General features: G+C 40.0%; 1 protein-coding gene across 3 annotated transcripts in view; it reads right to left on the reverse strand.

Annotated features, from left to right (window-relative positions):
- The window catches only part of pcdh1a (protocadherin 1a), a 71,704-nt gene that overhangs the window by 40,724 nt on the left and 5,603 nt on the right, over window positions 1-25,377 (reverse strand). The window contains exon 3 of one of the 3 annotated variants that reach the window (XM_084565152.1): window positions 7,492-7,843. The exons of 1 other annotated variant lie outside the window; for it this stretch is intronic. In XM_084565152.1, the coding sequence (XP_084421278.1) occupies window positions 7,808-7,843 (36 nt within the window). In that variant the 3' untranslated portion in view covers window positions 7,492-7,807. Of the gene's footprint in view, window positions 1-7,491; window positions 7,844-8,804; window positions 8,902-25,377 lie in introns of those variants that run through there. One more of the 3 variants, XM_084565151.1, reaches the window with a different exon arrangement.

Here is a 25,377-nt window from a genome sequence, read left to right on the forward strand (position 1 = left end):
ATTTGTTATGTAACCTGTCATGCACATTAGAACAATGTGATTACCTTGGCCTGGATGTTACAGCGCTAATGCATAAGGCTATCAGCAGTAACGCTGGACTCATCCAATAAGCTTCACCAGAACAAAAGATTTCTATAGGGCCAAAAGCGCATTTGCATTAATTATAAAAGAAGCAAGTGCTGCAGACTTCAAAAGACTGATGACACTATTTTCTACTGGCCCACTTTGTGTTGTTATTAGGCAGCTTCCTGGCTGATCAATGTGTTAATTTGATTTATAAAGAACAAGATGTATTGAACTTACCAATTACTAAGGGTTGTAGAGAGTGACTGTGGAGAAGATCAACGCACACCCACCACAACCCATTTTGTGCCTGGGTACAGCTTTGATCTGTGAGAAAACATATGCAGATCTGCAAGCATCCTTTACATTCTAATCCCATTTTGTGGTATAATCTGTTCTCTCATAGTTGTTTCATAGTTCAGCTGTCACTGTCAAATCTTGCTATTTTTTACTTGTGCCACGTCATGAGTCTCTCTAAAAATTTCAGCAGATCAAGGCCATTCACCCCTGCTTCATATTCACATTTCCCGGAGAAAAAAAAATAAAAATACATTTTGCAACACTAGGATTTGAAACTCGGTTATGAAATGATACATTCAAGCTCTCTGTTACACCTCTCCGGCACTGTAAATATTACAAGATAAGCTACAGGCTAACAGTCTGAACCTTCCAAAAAGAAGGATGTGCTAAATTTCTCTCAAGACGTTTTGCTGGGGTGTTTTTTTTAACAACACTGGAGACATGACCACTTGACCTTAGAATTACTTGTGTTAAAATACAGGTTTAATTTTCACTGTGAATACAATGGGACAAACAGCTGTATCTGGACAGTAAGAAAGAGCTTCCAAGTGCTCTTTAATACACATTCAGAGTTTTGTATCTATGATTTAATAGGATTCATTTAAACTGGTGCGTAGCAGTTATAATGTAGCAGATAAAATGATGGCAACTTTATATGTTAGCACACACTAACAATAGTTATAATGTTATAGTAACATACTTTATATGCAAACCATTCCCTAGTCCTAAAGTCATGCAGGTATCATTTTGTTAAGGGTCCCCTTTTGTGACGACAGTTTATAGTTTTGTTGTTCCTGAAATACAATCTCAGATTTCTGACTGACGCGAAACCGTAGCTCAGCTCAAATTAATGTCAGATTGGCTAAATATGTCTGGAAATGATTTTTTTTGTTTTGGAGAGATAACTCCCACTGGAAATAGTAGAATGTTTTTCTTCAGTCTGCAGTCAGACCTGACTAAGTAGCCAGGAGGGTTATGATGAGAACAAAACCAACAGGACTCGGGTAGCCCCGGAGCTAACAGTGGGTTTATCATAAGATAAATATTAGAGGAAAGAGATGGAATAATTCCAAGCAGCTCGATGGCAGCAGAACAACATGACCCAGCCACTCTTTCTCATCATGACATCTTCTCTACAGCCAAGCAAATAATAAGACAGAATTTCTTTCTTTTTCTTTCCATGCCACACTCTCTTGCCCCCGTGCTCCGTCACTCACTGTCTGCGGTCTGCTGGGTGTAAGAGCATGTCTGACACATTTCCATTAGTGGGGAGACTATTCAATTACCATAGCTCAAGATATTTAAACCTTGCCAATTACTGAACATCTCCCCTTTAAATTATGCATACAAGGAGCTGATAAGGTTGTGTGTAGTGATTTCTCCTTTTGACAAGTTGCAAGAGTGCTCTGTTGTGTCAGACTTGCTTCTTTGGAGAGAAAGCTTCCTTTTCATTTCTCCAGACAATCAGGCCTAGTATAGCTCAGTCATATTGGACATCTATAGCCTGTATCCATCCACCTGTAGACCGAACGTTGTGTTAAACTCCTGAAAGTTTTATTTATTTATTTATTTTTCTATATGAAGGGTGAGGATGATCAATTTTGCAGAACTTTGTACATGTTTTTGTGCGCTAAACTGCTGATTTTGCTGAGGGCATCTTAATCACAAAATTGCTTGATCGTTTGCGCTTAAACAAGTATGAATGATTGGCTCTAATTTTTTTTTATGCCAAATCCGGTCGACAAATTGTGTGCGCTCTCCAAGAGCATCTGATCTCTTCCCTCGTCTCCTAGCAACCCCCTCCATTTCAAACAACGCTGTAACGTTCGCACCAACTCCTACTCGACAACATCCCACACACCTTTTCCATACCCGCTCTGTTTCTGCTCTCTGCTCCTGACCCCCATCCCCAGGTGAGCAGCTACCTCCACTCTCTTACCAGACTTTTTCTTCACCTTCACCTCAACCCACTCATTTTGTTCAGCTGAGACACAGGACTAAAGGACTTTCTCTCTATTCTCTAACTATATTCTATACATACTCTTTATTCTTCAGAGCTTTATGTTGTGTGCACTTTGACACTTTCAGTTCAGTATGGCATGGCGCTCTCCGGCAACCACTCACTTGCAGTGAAGCCCTTGTGACCTAGAAATCTATTTCTTTCTTTGTACTTGTACTAAATTAACAATTTTGTCTCGTTCAAGAAAGAGGAGGAAAAAAAAGGCGAGTTATAGGAATCTGCTAAGAGATTCGAGGAGAGACTACATTAAAAGATGCGTGGAAATGGAAGACAAACTGAAACATTTATACAATTGGGGTGAAGGTGTATATTATAAAAGATCTGCCTGAAAGTCCAGATTACCTTGAATGAGAACTCTTACATGGTAACTGACTCAGTTCGGTTCAATGGAGTATGCCAAGTTGTTTTCTGTTCATAAGGCATTATCATATATATAAAGAATTAAAGGTTAAAGTGTATTTCATCAACACGTTTAATTGTAATCGGAACACAATTAATCGTCGCTAACCAGCTTTTATAGATTTAATCAATGGAGAAAATAAACAGTTAATTGGTGCTTGGAGAAAAGCTTAGTTGGATTATATCTGCCAGCAATTAGTAACGAGAAACTGTGACTTCAAATATAGGAAAGAGACGCTACTCTGTGACCTCCAAAGTGAGTCAAAATCAGAACAGACAGTAAACAGATGAGCTGTGTCATTAGCTTGTAAGTCCTAATGACAAACAAACCACGCTAGTGTCAACTATTATGCACAAAGCAAGCAGGGTAATTGCTAATTTTATTGATAAAATATCACTGAGAAGCTAACAGGCTGGCGACTACAGGTAGCAGGCTTTTCAATACCAGTGTTCCTACTTTACATCTTGACTGTAGATCCAAATGAACTGCTTTTACATATCATATATAAAAATTTAAGTTCAGTTTTCCCAAACAGAAGGACACTTCAGGTTGCCACATGCACATATTTATGTAAGCAGTTCATGCTTAACATTATGACCACCTTCCTAATATTGTGTAGGTCTCCCTTGTGCCTCCAAAACAGTTGTGACTCATCAGAGAATGGACATGGGCCTCCTGAGGGTGTCCTGCGGTGTCTGGCAACAGAATGTTGTTAGTGGGGGCCTTTGGGTCCTATGGGTTGAGGGGAGGAGCCTCTGTGGATCATCCCACAGATACTTGATCAGTTTGGGATCTAGTGAATTTGGAGGCCAGGTCAACACCTTGTGATGTTCTATATGTTTTTTTTTTTAGTTGTTCCTGAAGCGTTTTTGTGTGTGTGCCTGGAGTGTCATTGCTATGGGGTGGGGCTGCCTGGTCTGGTCCGGTCTAGCTGGCATGTCTTAGTAACATCCACATGAATGCCAGGTCGAAAGTTTCCCAGTAGAACACTGATTGTCACGAGATGGTCAATGTTATGTATTTCTTCTGTCAGTGGTTTTAATGTTGTGGCTGATTGGTGTATTTCCACAAAACTGCATTTATTTCTGAAATGACCGTCACACACACAAGCCCTGACAGAGTCAAGCATGTTTCAAAATGTGGGGGGGCATTCCCTCTGATCTTATCCTGGAATAAATGACATGCCAAGGGATCACTTTGATAAGAAGAAAAGGCTGACTTCAGGGAGGGGGAAGAATGGGCTAAGGTTTTTCTTTCTTTTTTTTCCCCATCACATTACATCAAATGCTGTGATGAAGCCCTGAATCGCATCATTTTCCGAGACACAACGAAAATATTTTATTGCGCCGGGATTCTTTACATAACAGCAAATGTCATCAAGATGTAAATTAGAGGTGTCAAGATGTCTGCGCTGGGGCTGTGGCATATTATTAAATACATGTCAAATTTAAACTGAAAGCATGAGGCGCATTCTCCTTCCAAACCTATTCATTCATCACTATTGTGACTGGCAGGAGAAAAATACTTTAAAAGGGTGGAAGGAGGGAAAAGACACACGGGTGAAGATTTAAGAGTGTGCTTATTTTGCTGTCCCACTCTTTACCGGACATTTTGATAAACAAAGTAAGCGCTCCCTGCAAACTCATAAATCATCTCAAATGAGTGGAGGAGATTAAGGACTTTCATCCAAGAAAGCAGAAAAACAGAAGCCGATGGCAACGGCACTCTCTCGTGAAAACCCTATGTGTTTTATAGGAGTGCAGAAAATGAACTCTGTTATGCGTTATTACTTGTGAAATGAAGGAAATTAATTGAATTATATTCAAGTCATAAGGGTAATTGTTTCTGAGTCAATGACTGTTTCCGACAGTGAGGCAGACAAGCTGAAAGACACAAACAAGCTCCCAGCTGGAGAGATACATGCACAAAATCACAGAGTCAAGCAAACTGCAAATGGCTAAAATCAAATATATACTCTGATATTATTAAAAACACACTAAGCATACGCTGTGCTTTCACTGGGTAGATTTTTATCGAAACCATAAATCAAAAGGGCCTATTGTTACAAGCAGACATCATGTACAGCTGTGCAGCAAGTCTACATTGTGCCAGACATAAACATGAAGAATGAAAAAAGAAAAGGTTATTAAAATAACCCTAGTTTCTCTGATTAGGGAATAAAATATACAATTAACAATGCTGAGCCAAGGACATGGCTCGCATTAAAGATAACTCACATGAGTCCCAACATGTACAGGTGTGTGAAATCAAGTTATGCCGCAGCGGGGACAGCTATAGAGTCACAAGCAAAACGTATTGTTTAAAATGCAAGACCCACCTCAGCACAGTCATTACATGAGACACTCTGCTACAAACCATAATCAATAAACTTAAACTTCAGCTGAGTTAGGATCAAAAACATGGTGTTAAATGCACAAAGAACACAAGATCTGAGGGATGGGCTCCATAGAGGGCTACAGTCAAACGCAAGGCTTATCACACCCTTGCAGAACATTGATTTAAGACACATGCTTATCCAGCACACCGGAAACATTATTAAATGCATACACTCTTTCTAACATATTCTTGGGACTTTCACAAACAGCAGAAGAGAAATGTTCAGGTTTCTGATTTATTGTATTTGAGCTTATCCATCTCTGCAGACTGTCTGCTATCCAGTTAACGAGGTGGAAATAGTCAAAGGAAGCACACAAGTGGGATAGGATATAAGCAGTTCCTGTCAGATAACAAATATACTGCGAGTGAGTGTGTATCACCTGTGCAGATCAAGTAATCATGGATGTGTTTTTATTTATTTATTTTTTTATTTTTTTGTATTCAGCACTAGCTCAGAAGCAGATTACTTGCTTCGTATCTTAGGTAAGCATTTCTGCCCTCAGTACGCCGCACTGGGAGGACAGCAATGCCTGTTTGTTTGTTCTCCTAGAGCTGGAGCATCTTTTCAAAAACACCTGATGGCTGGTGATACCTTCAGCTGATTAACTACTGCCTGGTCTATGTGGATTCACACAAATGCAATTGGCAATATGTGGACTTGGACTCGGTCAGTTCGTTGTTTTCTGTTTTTCAAAATTGCACGATTGCATGCGATTTTTAGGAGGTACAGGGCTGAAGGAGTTTTTCCGCTTTCTTTGTTTTGGTGTCAGTGGATCATGCGAAGCATCACATTTTTACCTACGGAAGAAGTTGCGCTGTAGCAGTCATGACCACAATGAGTCATGGTTGTTCATTTTCACTGCGTTGGCTTCATTTAAACATAGTGCGACATAATTATAAAAGGGAAAGTTTTGCCAACTTGTATATAGGCTTGTTTTGGTGCTAGTTTGACCTCACTTAAACAATGAACAATGTGGTTATTGAAGAAAAAAACTTTTAGCAGATACTGACACTAGAAACATTTACTGTCAAAGAAACCCTTTCTGTAATTAGTTAACTTCATCTCATGGATGACATGGGCTAAAAGCTTCTTTTTGCAGCATATTAAGAATGAAGCAAAGACTTTTTTTCTCCTGGATAATCTTAGCTGAATTTGAATGTGTTGGAAAGTAGAATGCCTCCTGTGATTCTGAATACATTGTGCTGAAGTTGAAAACAGCGACCGTATGCCTGCCATGTTAACCGTCTGACAGACACGGTCCCGATTTGACAGTATGAAATGCATATTTCTGTGACTGACTTCACAAATGCATCTTTCAGTACGCGACAGTGAATGCAGCTGCAGTGGATGCATATTGTCTGAACTGAAGTGGAAGCTGGACAATCGTCCTAGTGTGGGATGCCCTGGAGCGCAAGCTGTGCAGCCGTGGAAAATTTTCTGTGCCGGGCAAAAGAAGACTAAGATGCAAGCCTACTCCAGCTGTGCCACCGAACCTCTCAACAGCTGGAACCCAACCGGCAGGCTTTGGCAGGCCTGTTTTATTACCCATGTGGTGCTGTTTACAGTACAAACAGGTTCTTCTTAGGCAATGGCAAGATAGCATGTGATCGCATGAATTTTACATGCAAACTCAAAAAACAAACAAAAAACAAAGAAAAGATAGGGGCTGAACAACTGACAACTATTGATCTTCAGTCTTTGAACTAAGGGAATGCTACAGATGAATTTATCACACATGCAACAAATAGGGCTGTGATCTGATCCGGGCGCCTCTTTCATACTCAAGCATAAAGTGCAACTGTGAGCAAGACTTCAAAGGGGAAAAAAGAATGCTTCACCGTTTGGTTGCTAGCTAACTTTAATTATACTGATTATTATTGTGTAGTTGCAGAAGTAGCAAAGGGGAGGCTAAAGTCTAAATAAAAATGGACAAGTGCCTAAGGGAATGCTCTGAAGAAACCCATATTCAGAAATGAGCCAGATGTCTGCAAACCCACGCTAGCTGCAAATAAATAAATGAGCAGATGTGTTACCCAAAGTGTCAACCCGAAGAAAGCGGAAGAATGTTTGCTTGACATTTTTATAGGTTAAAATAACAATTTAAAATTAGTCTCGCCTGTTGTTTTTTAATATTTTATGATCTTTTTGCCATTTGTAATCTGACGAAGAAAAAAATCACGCATAAAAAGAGCTTGATAAAACCTTACAGTGACAAAGAAGAGCCACTTAAAAAAACAACAACCATGGCATCTGCTTGGCTCCGTGATGGCAACAGCAACATGCAAATACTTGGCCAGTGATATAGTATAATCAGTTTAATAGTATAATAAGGCTGCCAGTTATTCTGACCTCAAGACAGCAGAGCCCGATATAATTCTTGTGGCAAATAATTAGTTTTATCACACAATGACATGGGTCACCCGTAAGGGCTTGATCATAACAAGAGAACAGTATAAGAAAATGTGCGGTTCAGTGGAGCTCTCAAAGGGGATTGCTTCTTCATATCTTGTCAAATTCCAGATGACATTTCATATGACTGCAAACCAGACACAATCCTTTCCTGTATGAGCTGCTGCAGCCTCCAAGAGTCATTATGTTGAGAGCTGAAATTCCACACTGCAATGCTTTAGTCTTCACTCGGAGTGCTTTGTTTGTACTGACACTTAGCAGAAAGCAAAAAATAAAAAGGAGATAGAAATCAGATTTTCGAATCAATGCCATTCACAGGATTTGCTCAAGTAAAATATGCAGAAATTATATACATGTGAAAAAGGAATATTGAAATTGTATGAGGGCATGAAGGGCAGCCTTGTTTGCTATTAATATTTACTTCTAACTGATTGACAGTATTTATCTGTGGTTGTATTATTCATCTCAGTATCCATTACCCATGGCGAGCGTGCCTCTGTAAAGTATATGGTGATGCAAACATGCACATGTTGCCGTTTTTTTTTTTTTTCCTCCGACTCCAATCTGTATGGTATTGACCATATGGTGAATAATATAGCCTACTATTTGTTATTCCAATTACATTCAGCACACAGTATTTTTTAGCTCTGCCTGATGGATTTGCACTCATCTAATGTGTGCAGTGTACTGCTGCTTAACAGACTCAGAATTTGCATTATAATGATTTAGAACACCAATGCATTTTTAATGCTCATAAACAAGAGAGTGCACCGTGGCTTTTTTATTTTTGCATTTTTTTTAAAATTTTTATTTATATATATATTTTCTTTCACAGAATATGTTTACGCCACCATTTAACTGTGTATAAGGCTGTGGCATTTGTAGCAAGTCCTTGGCATGACATGGCTTGCTTTCTGTGTGAGACTAATTGTGATGAAAAATGTGTTTTAGCAGAAACACAAAGACGGATCTTTTTGCTGGGATTAGAGGCGCATCAGAGGTGAGCTGCGGCGGCAACTTACACTGACTCTGGCCATGTGGAAAATGTGATTTTTTTTATAAGCCTGCCTTTAAGAAAAATATCTAAATAATAGCGTGTCTCTTATCACAGTGTTGGAGACCTGATATTTTGATACTGATCAGCCTTGAGGACATTATGTATGTCACTGCTGTCAGCGGGGTTTAAGCAGTTTTTTAATAATTCTAATAATTACTTCATTAGCTCAAGGTGGCGCTACAGTACAGTCAGCCTTCATCCCTCCAGGCAACCAAACGCAATATTTCTATTGCCGCCAATGGAATCTGAAACATCTGAGAAGAAGACAGATTGGCCCAAAAGGGCTGCTATGCTTGGCATTTGATTATCCCCATATTAATAACCTGCCACTGAAGTACATTTCTTCACACAGCAAAAGTGAGGACAGAGTTGGCATGATACATTTATCCTGCTGTCAATTTGTATGCTCTTTCATTATTTAGAAGAGAAAAGCACTGAAGAGAAAAGCAGCAAAGACACAAACAAATCACAAATAATAATTGTACTGCTACAGTACTGTGCTCACAACATCCTCATATCTACATTCAATGCGAGCCAGTCATACTGTCAGTCAGAGTACTAAGAAACAGAACGTGGTACAATAGCACAATGGTGAGAAATCGCTGTATAAATTATGTCGCCACACATTCATTATCCGATGCATTTTTAACAATTTTTTTGCGTTGCTCTGCAGGTTATCTGTGAACCCGCGGAGCATCAGAACATTACAAGTTCCCTCCTGCACACCAAATACCAACACAAGGCAACTTAACTCACACAATGCACCCACAATAAACTCAAGACTGTCAACACGAGTCTCTTAAGGTATTAGGGTGGCCCTAAGCCTTTGTCTTATCAGGTTTCATTCCAATACACAGGGGGACTGGGGCGGGGACAAAAGGAAGCCAAGCAATTAATTGTCTTCTCTGCTTGGCATCTCATTTCAACACCCCAGAAGGTCTATTACAGGAGCAGGACAGTCATTAAACCTCAACAATAATCACTGCTGAGCTATGCCTTCATCCTTTTGTGCTACTTCAGTGTCTCCTGGTTAATGGCACCCAGCTATGACAATTCCACTCAACTGCAATAAAATTTTCATACATGCAAGGCAATTTTTTATAGTATTTAAATGCCATGTTAGTCGCATTGGTGACATGAAACAGAAGCCAGGAAGTAATTATGGTGCGCTGAAATCAGTTTAATGGACTAAATAATCCATTAAAGAATACTGCATAATAGAATGCAGCAGTACAAAAAAAAAAAAAAAGAATCCAGTACTTCTCAGGCAACAGAGCAAAGTAGAGAAGGGAGAAAGTAATAGAGGGAGGCAAAGAAGTGAAAGAGCATCACAGGGAGAACAAAAGAAAAGTAAAAATGTAGGACAAGGGAAATTCTGGAGTCTGGAGAAGAGCTTGGTAGGTGAGAATGAATAAGATAGGGGTTGAGGGCACTCAAGAAGAAAATGGTGAGGGGAAGAGGAAGAGACTGAGGGTGAGAAAGGAGTTTGAGAGGCATAAAACTGGCAGTTGGGGAAGAGGAGATGGTTCATTTGTCACTGTCAGATCAGTTTGTTTCTCCTTTATAACTGCAAGGACGAGATCTGGCCCACAACCCAGCCCCCGATCCTCCCCGTTCTTAAGCCAGCCACCCATCACCATCTATCCTCCAACCTCTGCCAGCACCTGCCTTCTCCCCTATCGCTGGAGATGAGGATACAACTCATGCTACAGTGCACGCTGTACACACACACACACACACACACACACACACAATGTTTGCTGCCTGTGTGGACATGCTCACTGAGCTTAATCAAATGTGCGTCCCAGTAACAGTAGCAACCTATAGCCTGGAGTAAAATCCTCTATCTATGGGCGTGTCCAATTTATATAAGCCTGTTCTTTTAGATCTAAATGAATAAGTCAAGGTGCATATCAATGCAATCGGAACCTTTCACAGATCTCATTTCCAATTTAGACGACCAATGTTTGATTTAGATTCAATTTCATACAAATACAGAGCAGCTGCTTATAACTCAGTTTGACCATGCTCCCCCCCTCTTTCTTTTCTATACATACCTCCTGCAATGAAGCGGAGGGAGCCTGCTGATATAGCACTCCTGGATGCATCACAGGCAGAATTCGACAAACTTTTATTGGCTGAGTGTCTCCCCCAACCCGGGTCCTGTAATGAGTACATTGGGGGTGCTTCCTCAGTAAAAAATCTCTCAGTTGGAGGTTAAAAAAACACTTTCTGTGGCTCAGAAAGTGTGGTGTAGTTGGCAGTCATAATGCATGTTCAGTCCCCAGTGGGTAATGTATCTGCGCATCCTTCACCAGGTGCAATTAACCCGAACTGTTTGCGGCGCGTGCGTAAGTCTGCAATTATTGCACCTAACTGTGAGATGTTTCTGCTGCTCATGCAGTTATCTGACAAGCAATTGAGTCTCTCAATGATAAGAGCGGCCACGGCTGTTTTCAGTGAGGATTCCGGTCCTCACTCTGAAGTCTTACTTTTATTTAAATTTCCATTTCCCTTTTAGTCTGCCTGGACTAGACCTTTCTTTCCTGCAGCATATTATCTGCCAATTCCTTTTCATCATCCCTTCATATTGTTACATTGAAATCTATAATGGCTTATTCATTCATCTGTATTTAATTTCCTACCCAAACCAAATTTCAACGTACTGTTGAAAACATCCAGTGGCTTTTAGAATTACTGCAGGTATACGTAATAATTTCAGTTTATGAGAATAGATCGAATATTTTAAGGAAAGTGCAATGGTGTGAGACATTTGTTGAGTTCCAAGGAGTTAGATTATAGGAGTTAGATTATAGAGGATCAGTGTGATTTGTTTTGTGTGATCAATACTTAGTGCTAGAGAATCACTTCTTCGCTCGCTTGTTCACTGCTCCTTATAAAACAGATGCTCTAGTTTACTCTGTGGGTGTGGTTACATGGAGTTGAGTTCACAGATTATGACCGACTTTTTGAACTATCTGGTTTTTGTGTTTTTATACGTGAACATCATATCCAGACTACCGAAACCTGCATTCTCGCATAAACCCTTATCATGGTAACTAGCTGGAATATTACAGGGATACCGCAACATGTGTACGTCTCATTCTCTGCTGACTACCTGCGCAGCCTTCGCTGCATGATACAACTCATGGTTTCCAGCCCAAAAGCTGTTCAAAATGCACACAAAACTGCCCAGAATATTAGATCGATATATTGTTCAGTGCTTTCACCACCCAGATGGCTTACACTAGTGTAGCCTAATATCAAAAACAATGCAGTCGAAGCATAGAAATCTTCCAGCAACATACTGCAGCTGTCAACCACCAAGACAACTCACATCTAGCGACTACGGCACAAGCACAGCACATTCAGGGCACACACAAAAACACACACTGCCCTCGGAAGAGTAAATGCCCTTTGGTTTTGTTTCAAATTAAAAAGTGATTAGAAAAAACACAGAAATGATCCCAAACCAGCCCAAATTTTGTTCACTCGCCCCAACTCTATTTTTACCCTGCTAAATAAAATTCATCACCACCCAAATGGGTGTGGAAGAGCACGACTTGGCAACGCTGTGTGCAAGCACATAGCAGGTCAGGTCGTGGTGGAGAAGAAACATCATTAATGTGCTAACTTTATCTATGCAGGTATGTTGCACAGATAACGTTAGCACATATATACCACGTATATATCCTTTCTTCATTCATATATGGCCACTTTGTGTTCCTGTCATCACAGGCACCTAGACACATGGCAAACAGTAATCAGCAACTGGGATACTAACAATTATTATGTATATTAATCACCAGATTTCTCTTTGTTCCATGTAAATGGTACATCCTGAATATGATGAAAACTGAGGTAAGCCTCGGAAGGAGGATACTGGAGCACTTTTAATCAGAATCAGCGGTGAGCAGTATATTTACATTCTGGAATTTCTAATTGTCATTTTGTTTCATCGCTGTCAACCTGAGCTGCCAGTAAGCTGGGCTTAAATAGCTTCAACCACATATGTGCCACCTATCCTGTCACCTGACACTTGGAAAACAAGCGATTAAAAAGTATTATATACTGAAATGTATTCATTTCATCAAGATTTTCACGACTCAGAGGCTGTAACCTGTTAGCGCTTTCACAGGAGCAGCTCTGTCAGTTTTTACAAGTTAAAAAGTGAGTTACTCAGGAAGACTGGGGCTACTTAGTTGTATCTAAATGTAAAATGAACTGAGTCTAATTGCTTAATAGCTGTTGTAATTGTTGTATGTGTCAAACTGTTCTCTAGTTACATTAAAATGTGATATAATCTAATGCCATACAATGTCACAAATGTTAATGAAAGTCGTGGCTGCTCCTCTAATTAAGTGAAACCTTTGTGAGAAATTCTGATGTAATCTTTGGATTCACATTTAAAATGTTGGGCACATCAAAATTAATGAGATTATTTCCTTTTGACAATTTTCCTTTCTTCCTCTGTCTTTTTGCCCTTCCATTAAAAAAAAAAGAAAAAAGCACACAAGTAAAGTCTCTAACCATAAATGCAGGTGCATGGTCACACTACTGTGGTCTTCGCTCCATTGACTAACTTATAATGCATTTCGAACACTATTGATAACACTGAATTACTCACTCCAGTGGATTAGATGTTGGGATAAAGTGGAGCCCTTCAACACCTGCTTCATAGAGTCGTTCCTCATTATTCCAGATTCCAAGGCCAAACACATTTGAGCCCAGACCACACAGCACGGTTGGTTATTTTGCACACTAACTCACCAGCAAGCTCTCGGCCAATTAGCTATGTATTAAATACACACAAAAAAGCCTTGTGAATGCTAAAAATGTAATGTTGTGCATTCATAATAATATGCTGGACTGAATTTACATAACTTCTTTAAAAACAATACCCATTGTCTGCAATTGATGCTGCAGAAGCCTTTATGATCGTGAAGAGAAAACAGTGACATTAAAAGAAAGCAAAACACCCTTGGAATGAGGTGAACACAGCAACTTATAACGTGAAAAGAAACATTTGCACAGTGGAACACTTGAGGCAGTGTGTTTGAAGTGATCTCCCTTCTGGAGAAGCTCATCTCAATTTCTCTGACTTCTCCGCCATCGTTTTGGAAATAAATTATGAACACCTGAATATATTATCATCAAAAGTATTGATTTTTGTTTTTTTGCTACTGAACCCTTTAAGGCAAACTAGACCAAATATACATGTTCTTGGATCTCCCAGGCATGGCTGGATGAACCTCCCAAGGGCAAAAATCTGTTGCTGGGCTCCTATTAACCCCGACAGTTCCATTATCTACAAAAGCATCCAGAAAAGGACTCGAGAGCAGAAATAATTAGCTGATTAATTGATTATTTGCTTGATAAATTTACCTGGCAACCATTTTTACACTTATTAATCATTCAAGTCACGCCTTCAGGAGAAAGGCAACGAATTCAGATGTGAACAAGTTGCTAGTTTCCCTACATTAAGTTTTTTTCTTTTTACTTTTGATAAGCACTGTATATGAATACAGTGTATTTCACTCCATGAGTCCGTCCATTATGGGCTTTTTCAATTATTAAATTACAGAAATACAACATGTACTTGTGAGGGAGGCTAAATATATATATATGTATCCAGTAGTTCCACACTTGCTGCTGTTGAAGTCAGAATAAGAGCACGAAACACACACAAGAAAAATAATAATCACTCCACAACAGTCTGTCACAAAGAGAAACATTTCCACAAAGCTAATTAAAAACCATTCATTAGGCAGTGCTCCAAACTTTTGGCATGACAGGTGTATGTGGCTGTGACGCATCATTGCATGCATTGCTTTCTAACTGGTGCGCGCCATTTGTAGCTGTTAATAATGTTTATCAAAATCTCCCAAAAGACCAAATGGTTGATGGCACGCCACAGCCGTGCTTTTATGCTCACTCGCCCCCATAAGAAAAAGCTCCAGAAATAGCAATTTGTGGCCAAGTCGGGGATTCACCTTTGACTTGATCTAGGATTTAGAATTTCCAACTCGCCATGGAAAACGTGTCTGCCTCCGCAGAATTTGGGTCATCCTCATCAAACGTAATAAGCAGTGCTCTAATCACATGAGAGGCAGTATGCTGAACCCTCGCAGCTGTACGCAATTGTTCCAATCGAAGGAGGGTGAAACGGCTGCAATTTGCCGGAGAACATGTTCAGGCAGTTACAAAAGGCTGAGAGAAATCTCAGCTGGGATCTGCTTAAACTCGATAATGCTTATGCTAATTTATATTTATTGGAATACTTTGCATTGTGTGCTGGTTTGCTCAACCACAAAAATGGCGTCATAAGGGAAGTTTAACCTGCTGTCACCAAACATCACTGAATTCAAGAAAGGAAATACGGCTTGGTGTTATATGACTGTTGTAATAAAATTCCTGAAGCTATGTTGCAAACATGTAACACAATACATGACATTCACTTGCCATGCGAACCAAGGCTTCGTATGTAACCCTATCCGACATGTGGGTCTGAATACATATCCTCAGGAACACATAGTATTTCAATGACAAATCAAATAAGTTTGACACCATCTGTAACTGTGCACCTTTGTGGCTGACTGGCCTTAAAGGTGTCTGTGGGCTGGAGCACTTCCCTAATGGACCTTAATGGGTTTTATGGTACGCTGTAGGCTTCTAATGGGGTAGTATGTCTGATGGGGATGCTGCTCTCAGGTCCTCTTGGGCCCTGTCTAGGTTCCTAATGTGACCTGAAGAGAAGAATACATAATGTATTTCTGTTTGTCTAAGTCAGAGGTTAGAACGCAGAGTTATAGAAAGTGGAGACTTTTGGGGGGGAGGTAGGTGAGGTGAAAATAGGGAAATGTGAGAGTGTCAGTATGTGTAAGAGCAAAAAGACATGGGGGAAAAAAGAAGCCCAGGAGTTAAAGCAGAGAGAGAGAGAGAGAGAAAAAAAAAATACCATGGCATATTATTGAGGGACACTTTGGTGCTAAGCTGCTTATTGATAAAAGCACTAATCTGCCTGGCAGAAGGTAAGGAGGCTGGGTTGTGTGGTGATATCTCAGCTGAAGGCAATGCCATCAGGGAGCTGAGCCTCCACACAGCTTTACCTAAAGGAGTTACTCATTTTATTTTATTTTTTACATAAAAGACAGAATCTGACCAATGCGCCACTTGCAGACAGCCCGAGGAAAAATGAGAAGGGATCATTGTGAACCGCTGGCTTTTCATCAGACTTGATCGATAGGGAGGGGCCATCACTTTTTAATACCTATATAGATCACCAGCATCACTTTAATTATTTTCCCTCTACATCAAAGAGCAAGTCAGCATTGCTGGGCATTTTGATGAAATCAAGTGGGCTCATAGTTGGCAGTCAGGACTAGCTACACTGAAGGTTCACTTACAATTGGCATTCATCAGGAAGACTTTAGTCATGGATCGTACTGCCCTTAAATCAATACGTTGTTACATTATTAAAAATGTTTAATGCATAATAACTACATTAAAGCTGGCATGATGGATGAAACAGTATGTGTGAAAAGGCAGGCGGACTATTAAAAATCTTTGAAGATGCAGGGGCAAATGGAATCTACCACAGAAACCTCAAATGGTTACCACGGGTCTTTATCAAAAGCCGTGACAGTGAGGTGTTTACTGTATCTCGGTTGAAGATGCTGATGAAATGTTAAACATTGTGTAGCACCAGCCTTGGTGAACAATGGCAATAAAATGAGGGGAAAATGGGAATGTCAAACTATGTCAGCACACTTACCAACCCTTTCAGTTTAAAATGAAACTGAAATCATGTGTTGCTTCTGCAGAGGATTTTGTGTGGAAATTTTTTGAGCTTTTACAGGTACAATAACTGGGGATACAAAAAAAAAAAATCTCCAGATTGGAGTTTCTAGGCATGTTATTGAAAGTTTAATCTATCTACAGCCATCAGACCTGACTTCGTGTCAACCAGTCAAGCGGTCTCAAAGGGCCAACTCAGTCTAAGAGCGAAGTCCGAATGAAATCAATCCTTATGTCCTAGATCAACGGACGGTTCACTCATTAGAGCAGGCCTGCTAACTGAAGTCATTTGCCTCTCTCCTCTTTCTCTTGCCCTCAACATTCTGAATCGATGCCTTCGACAGTATGAAAAGAAAGAATGATATCCTCACGCAGGTGTTAGCAAAGCATTTCTATCACTTTTCTATATAACAGCATATGTTGTTGTTTTTTTTAATTTATGCAACTTTACTGGTGACTTTTTACTTGTACTTCTCATATGGTCACCTGTCCTATTCCCTTTCTTTATTATTCATTTTTGTTGTTAGCTTAGTATTTATCTTGCTGTTCTTTGTTTTGGCTAAGGCAACTAAACTACTTAGGTTTGGACACATAAATACTAAGTGAGATTTAGATAAAGATTAGGGTTTGAGTTAAAATAAACACTCAATGATAAATTGGCTACCATGGTGATAACTTCCGTCCCGATGGGGAGATTTTAGATCATTCACTTTTACATAGGTACTGTAGCAAGGCCATCTAACACTTTTAATTTAGACCTCCTCCGGTTAGGTGAGGCTATTTGATTAACAGTTCAAGACTATAATAAGATTCAGAATACACCATATACAGTATATATACAATCTGTTCTATTGTAATACCTATTAGAATACCTTAGTAATTCAGAATGTATGTATTCATTTGCTATGCTTTTCCATACAAGCTCCTTGTAAACTTTTCACTTAAGCTCATTAACAAGCTGTCTCCTGCCAGATGTACACTGAAGGTGCTAAGCCTGTACATCCAGGCACGTCTAACTTTACATCATGATGTATGGAGTTTGGCTTTCAGTAAATAGTCACGTTTTAATCTTCTCTCCTCAACCACCTGGACTCCACCAACCACTGGCCCGCTGGTGTGAAGCCAGGAATATTGAGCACTGCGTGCATCAAACAGGATCTGACTTGCTAAGTCACAAGAACTTAAAGAAACTGTGCCTCTCCAAGTTTCGACAGTTGTTTGGCCCCTGATTAATTAGGATGTATCCTGGAATTTAGGTGCTCCATCCTTTAAGTGATCATGAAACAGGCAGCATCGGAAGGCTACGCGGAGGGTGCCAAGACATTGTAAATGTGCTGAGTATAGCAGGCGCTCGGAGCATCCAGTGTTTCCGCATAAACCTTGATTATTGAGCTGTGCCATCTTTTATACTGCGCCGAGCCAGATCACACAGCTGACATCCGTCTCCATCTACTGTAAGTCAAGGTAACACACCTTCTCTCTCCTGGCAAGATACTTCAAAGGATGTCTGCGGATGTTATGTGAATATTATTGGCCTCTATTTCCAACTGCCTGGCTCAATTTTTAATGGCAACGAGCAGATACACCAAAGAAGATTCAAATGAGTGGTGATTAAAGATTTCAAGCAACAGCCCACTAGATTTATACAGTCAAACCACCATAAAGTAAAAATAGCCCCTCAGTTTCCTGTGGTTAAATTAGTTTCATTTTCATCAGTAACTTACATATTAGCGCCTTCTTGTAAGTTCTGTCTTGTGGGCATGTTAAGGAGGATCTTATTTAATGTCAATGACAATCTAAAAACACCCTTTCATTCCTTTTATTTTCCAAAGACACGGCAGTAAGTCTGTCTATCCGGATTTTGGATGAGTTAGTTCATAGAGCTTTTTCTGGAGTTGTTACTGTATGTCGGTTTTTTCTGTCAGCACACTAAATGTCTCAAAAGATGCCTACTTCTTTGTAACACACTTAAACAGGTTTGGATGCTGGAGCTATGGCAGCAGTTCTGACAGGAAGGTCAAGGACAGACTTCGATTTGAAGGCAGAAGTAAAGAACCTGTGTCAGAAAATCAACTACAGTCATCCCACGTTGTTTTAGATTACTGTGGTTGTCAGGTGTTGCTCACTAACTGAGCTAGTGATCAAAAGCACAGTCGGGGATGTCTCCATGATACATACCTTTCCTATACCTAAAGCCCTACCTAGAGACCATAGCCAGATTAAGTGTAAATACTTCTAGCGCTTAATTATGTCCAAAATCTGGATTCAATATTTTAAAAAGAAATTATCTTTGGAACTCGACATTATTGTATACTTCAGGCTTTTCTTCTTCTGCTCCTCCTCTTGTCGGTATCACTCTGGTGGATTAGTCCATATTGACAGATGGACACTACAAACAGTGGGCGAACAAGCTGCCTCTCAACCAATGTTTTTCTTTGTCCTCAATAGCCAGCAACCTACAGTACTTACCGCTAAATAAACACTTACTATAATATGAGTGTTTTAGATAAAGCAAGCAGATAGTTTGGAGAGTTGGATTCATCATTTTTAAAGCATCCCTTGCTTTATGTGTTAATGACTACTCACTTGTTCTTAATCCACACACGGTTACAATAAATTCTTTCAGCCTATCTATAATATCCAGCTTAGCTAGCCTGGCGTAACACGCCATTTGAATTTCATTATGTGGCATGCTTCAACCACTACAGAGAGGAAATTACCCCAGCACACCAAAACAGTTTGATTGGCCCGCCACATCTTTGTCAGTTAAAACAGAGTGACCCCACACCAGCTTTCCAACGCAAACATTTTGTGGTCAGGTAACATCATTAGTTACTATAATGAAGAACTGGAAAGGCAAATAAGTACAGATAATAATAATAATAACATTTGTATAGGAATTTTTATATCCAGTTTCTGAAATTATATACTTGTATTTTTGCTTTTATTTTTATTTTTCTATGCAGATAAGTCCAAATCCTTTCAGTGTGTATAAATAATCTTTTATTGTCCTTAAATTTAATTACGGTCCTAAGGGAAGGTGCCGGGTGAGTCTTTGTGTTCACCCATCCTAAACAAAATTAAATGAAAGGCACACAGTATTCAAATGCAATGCTTGAGCAGAAAGTAATGAAAAGGCTCCAGAGTCTTTTGGCTTCATTTTCTAATGGGAAAGAAAGCAAGTCAGGTTGGGAGCAGCTCAAATGCTAACAAACCAGAAGGTCCTGTATAGCTCAACAGTGTAATGAATGCCATTTAGTATTTTGTGCTTTGCTAAAGACAACTGGTGGTTGACACTAAGCTTATTGTTTTAGTGACAGTTGAGCTGAACCCTTTGTTATCTAGTCCTCTGTGGCATATTTGCCAAAATCTTGTTCAGTTAAAGTTAATTGCACTTGACTCCTCTATAATACAGTAAGAAGTCTTCCCCAGAAGCCGCATGCACATAGATTTTTTATTTTATTTTTTTATATATATGAAGCGTTTTGTTCACAAACCCAAACCTGAGCTACACGTAGAGACACACACGTACGGCATTATATCTAGCAAGAAGCATGGCGCCGCTTGCGTCATCCCCCTCGCTTTCTCTTCAGCTTCAGACACAGACTCTGTCTCTTGCCTGCCTTGGATTTTTCTGTTTGTCATTGCTCCTCTTCCGACTGTTTGCGCCCTCCCCACTATAGATCACCTGACCTTATCACCTGGCTGCTGATTCCCATCAGCAACTGGTTCTAATATTTGTAGAGGGCTGCTCACAGCCGGCTGGGGTGCCTCTCTGCTTAAGCGCTTCTGCCATTCCTCTTGTTACATGTTACAGTACCTACAGTATCTGGCCGACATCACTTTCTCTGACATATCTCTTATCTGTGTCTGCAACTTACATGACTACCAGTTGTCATTGTCCTGTCTGTTTGCTTGCTCTGCTGTGAGAGCCTAAAACCTATAAAACAGTTTTTTCCCCTGACTAGTGTCTGGATTTCATCAAACTTCCTGCGTCAGTTACCTGAATGCTGAAAGCACGATCTGGCCAAAGTATGGTCCATGTAGACACAGTATTTATAGAGGGAAGTGGGGGAAATGGGAGATGATGTATGACAAGCAAGTCCACTGTGTGCATTATTCTAGACCCTCACGTTATGTGTTTTCTCCTGTAGCGGATTCCAGGTAAAAATGCATCAAACCCATGAAAGCTTCCTCCGGAGAATATGCTCCTGTCATCTTTGTGACTCTGTTTGATCCTGCCATGCCTTAGCTCCATTGAGGCTGGATCAAAGAACCATACATTCAGCTTGTGCTCTTAACACAGCCTTCCACTGTTGTCTATGTCACAAACAACACATTATCTAAGCCCAAATGGTCAAATCTATTCCCACAAGCTTTTTTATGTAGTGCTTCAAATAAACTTGTGGTCCTGAAACTGCATTGTAATTTCCAGTAAGACTGAACAGTAAAATATTTATTTGCTGGAGAACAAGATAATAGTTCATAATGAAAAACCATCCACGAAATAGAACCGATTTAACTGATGGTATGTAGGTGTGTGTGTATATATAACAATACGCTTCCAAAAAGGGTAGGAGTAGTCTAGGAAGTGAAGTTATATAACTGCACTAGCACAATTCTCAGTGGAAATATGTTGTAATTATAAAAATAGATAAATAGATAAATATTCTTCACTGTGAACTTAGGTCACGAATGTGTATTTTAATACTCATGGTTAGTCAATAGGAATACCACAGTACAGTATGGGCAGACATTTGGGAATGATGTCATTGAGCTGTGAAATGGTGCCAGTATTGGTGACTAAACAATGTATTTTCAGTACAATGCACTGCCAACACAATGCATTGAATCGTGCTTTTCCTCTATAAAACAGTAAGCAAATAATGCAATACAGGCAGGGTAAATTACTCCTGCACCTACAATGCTTTTTACCTCACTTTCCTTCTAGCGTTCCTTTTCTGGGTAATCAGCCAGGCCAAATATGTGGCGCACAAAGAGCTGTGGGTGGATGCCTGTGTGTGTGTGTGTGTGTATGTGTTTGTAAAATACTGAAAGGCAGATTGGAAACCAAGATACTAAAAGATAGGGAAAACGAGTCAGCTGCACTCTGTGCTCTACTAGCTATTCAACGAACGAAACGCAGATGACATATTTTCCAATGATTTCCAGGTTTCACTGGACCCGAGCACGAGGAAGATAGAATAATGTGTCACAGACTTGTAGAACAAGTGCCGATTTTGCCTCCAGCCTCATCTGTAATACACCTCTGCTGACTTCAAACAGCAGTATTGGACTAAATTGGGCTAATCCCCGCTCAAAGGGATGCCTAAAGTTCACAAAGTGTGGGCCCTGCTTAACAAAGAAGCAGGTTAATTAAGACTCACAGTGACTCACTCTATCCTCTTTCCCGCTCCGAGAATCCTCTGGATTGGTTTTAGGTAACCGCAGAGAGAAATGGAAATGAACGAGTAGCCCAGAGGAGGACAACACTTACGCATTGTGGCTAAATAAAGCAGTTTAATAGCGTGAACGTACATAAAGAAAGCATTACATTTAACACAGGCGTTGTGTGGTGCTTCATACCACTCACTTTGCTTTTTGTTCAAATGTAAGATTCTCATTAAGTGGAGTGTGAAATAAGGTGCCAGCTCTTGGACCCAACAGGGCTAATTATCAGCTCTAATGGCTAATGTGAGTCACTGGTTTCTCCAGCAACCATCATGCAATATCACACATTCAAAGGTGATGAGTGGGGGGATGGGGGTAAACTATAAAGGTGCCCACACATCCAGCTTTGTTGCATCAGAAATATACAGCTTACCATGTGTTGTTTTCTGAATATCACCGTGTAGCATGTGCTTGTGTTAAAATATAGTTTTCATATTAATATGACATATTGTAGGCATAATATAAAGTTGCTTTTCAATCACAATAATCCACGGAGAACTATCATAAGTCTTGAATTAACCAGCCTGTATGACATAGTCTGCACCACAATTTTACACAGTACAGGATAATGCCATGTATTGTAATTATTCCTTTGGAATGGCCACAGTTTCCTGGACGTAAATCACTACCTATGCTCAATAATACAACAGTGGCACACGCCTGAGAATGGTTTAACTTGCCAAGACCCTGAGGAAAATTCCCAGTGTCCCCACTTTAATTATAATATTATCCAAACAGGCGCAGGTGGTAATGAAAGCAACAGCATTGACGTCTGTTGAAATTCAGCACAGGTAAGCTACAGCATCCTATCATACAGAGTGCTCATAATGTTGGTTTATATCTAGTTTCAAAGTATGGGGACATGAGTCAGGTCTTGTCTCAATGTATCGATGTTGGTGGGCTTTAACTATTTACAGTAAGATAGAGCTGTTTTTGATTGTTTTAATTTAGCATTTACAACACTTAAATTGTGTTTAGGCTCATTCTAAACAGTGTTGACAAAAAGCCACAGAGGACTACAGTCAGCTGTTATTTGCCATACACAGGCCTAACATCTTACTTTCCAACCGTGATGCAACGGTACTCCCTCTGCACAGAGCCTTTGGAACAGTTGCAGCAAAACCACTGTCCATGGTGCTGAATTTCATTGCTTCTAGACACATACAGTACATGACAACCGTTGGTTATAACTGTGGTTAAGGCTTTCGGGTGTCCAAGTCTATTCCAAGCTTTTCCCGCTTTCACTTTTTGGAACAAGCCTTTTAGGAAAAGGATTCATTTTGAATTTACTTTGGGTACAACCCCCTTCGACTGTGCTCAGAGGGAGTGTGTCAGCTGTAAAATACTATATCCTGGAAAATGTATTTCAGGAATGCTGTGCCAAAGTGGGTTAATCTAAAGCAATTAGAGGGCTGAAAATGTCTCTACAGAGTCTTGGGATAAGATCAAAATGTTTCTGAATTGATAGCAGTACTAGCTCCTAGTGTAGGAAACAAAACAAATATTGCTTCGCACATTCGGTATCGCTGGCACAGGCCTCGCTAATGCTGTGTGCTAATTAGGAGATCTTAAACATCTGTTGGGGTTTCGGCACCCGCGGAAAGCCTTTCCTGAGTGTACAGTACTTAAATATTCTGCTATTTAGCCTCGGGCGGTTCTCAAAGCTAGAACTTATAGTTGGAGACGTTTCTATGAAATAAAAATACCCTCTAATAACTCACTTTATGGTGAACATCTAGGTAAGTAAACAGCAGTAGTAGTAGTAGTAAACTAATACAATACAGTAATTTCTTGGAACAAAATGTAATTAATAAATGATTAATTTGTGTAAAAAATAAATTAGCAAAGTATATAATGATATATAATACATTCACCAGGGCTGTCAAAATTAACGCGTTAACGCGAATTAATCCATCATCATGATTTGATTACAAATCCTAACGCAATTAACCCAGTTTGTCCAAGTAGTTACCGTCGCGCATGCACAAGTGGGCATTTGATCTGATGATCGGTTGCCTGTCCGATAAAGACTGAACCGATAAAAGACGCTAACAGCACGTTATCTTTACCGATAAAGATTGAAGACGCTAACAGCACGTTATCATTATCGGTTGGTTCTGCTGCCTGTCACTACCGGATCACCTGCCCATTTGCGCGACGGTAACTGCCCGAAACGCGTTGCCACAGACTCATTCAGTCATTCTGTGCTGCAGATTAATCATGATGATGGATTAACCCGGGTTAAAGCGTTAGTTTTGACAGCCCTAACATTTACATTTATTGTTGTTACTAGACCAACCACTTTGTAACATGCACAATTTGCAAACATATCTGTAATGTTGCTGTGAAATGATGCAATCCTCCCTGCAGCAGTAATAGCAATTTAAGCCTGGGCAAAACATGCTCATCTTTTAAACATGCCCTCACTATTAACGTCCACTACTCAAACTAGTCCTCACCAAGATACAGCATATGCACAGGAGCACACATGCGCGCCCATTTTACTGTTTTGAAATCAGATGTTTCCGATTAGTTAGTGGAAAACAGACTCAGCTTTCACCCAACGATGGACTGGTGCTCACAAGGAAACTGTCTCTAATTGAAGCCTGGGAGAGAAAAGGAATGATGTTTGTGCAGCAGACCATTACAGAGCTTGAAAAAAAAAAATCAAAAAAAAAAGTTTTTACTGAAGACACTTATTGTATTTGATGTGCTCATAATCCGCACATGCTGTAACTTTTGGAAATAACATTAAGAAATATAGCAAAAACCTAGACACCTGACCACATTCCGAACGAAAAGCCATTGTCGACAGCAGCACAGTTAATTAAAGCAAGGGCACCACTCTACATCTGTCACATCACTTGGCAGTTACTTTAATTATATATTTTGGTCAATCTGTTCTTCCTGATGTGAGAGGGGATGCCATACATGAGACAACATCTGCTGAGGTATGTCACATGAGCTTCAACATCTGTCTGTGTTTTTGCACAGCCTGTCAATCACTCGAGTCATGTCTCATATGCATTTATGTTATCATATTGAGAAAACTACATACACAGCACTGTCAAGCGCTGAGAGCTTACATCTGTGCCGCAGTTACAATTAACACTCTTCCACTAAGCAGCAAATCTACTCACAAATGCAGAGATTGGCACTACACACAAATATCCAGACAAACCCTGTGGCTTGCAGTCATTTTGGTCCCTTATGTTGTCCATCAAGGAGACAGTGGTGACTGTTCCCTAAACTGACTCCACCCACAAAGGCTTGTGATCACCTAAGCTGTCAGCAAGCATCTGCTGAAAGTACCAACCAGCCAACTGTGAGAGCGGCTCTGAAGTTATCTCCACAGAAAAATGTGTCACCTACACGTGTTCAGAACTCAGTGGCATGTTTTCCTCTTCTATTTCTTGCTAATTTTAATGTGGCAAACATTATCAGCAAAGCTTTAGAGAAATGTCAAACTGTTCTGTACGTAT

The sequence above is a fragment of the Chelon labrosus genome, assembly GCF_963514085.1.
Source record: "Chelon labrosus genome assembly, chromosome: 17".
In the NCBI taxonomy this organism is placed as follows: domain Eukaryota; kingdom Metazoa; phylum Chordata; class Actinopteri; order Mugiliformes; family Mugilidae; genus Chelon; species Chelon labrosus.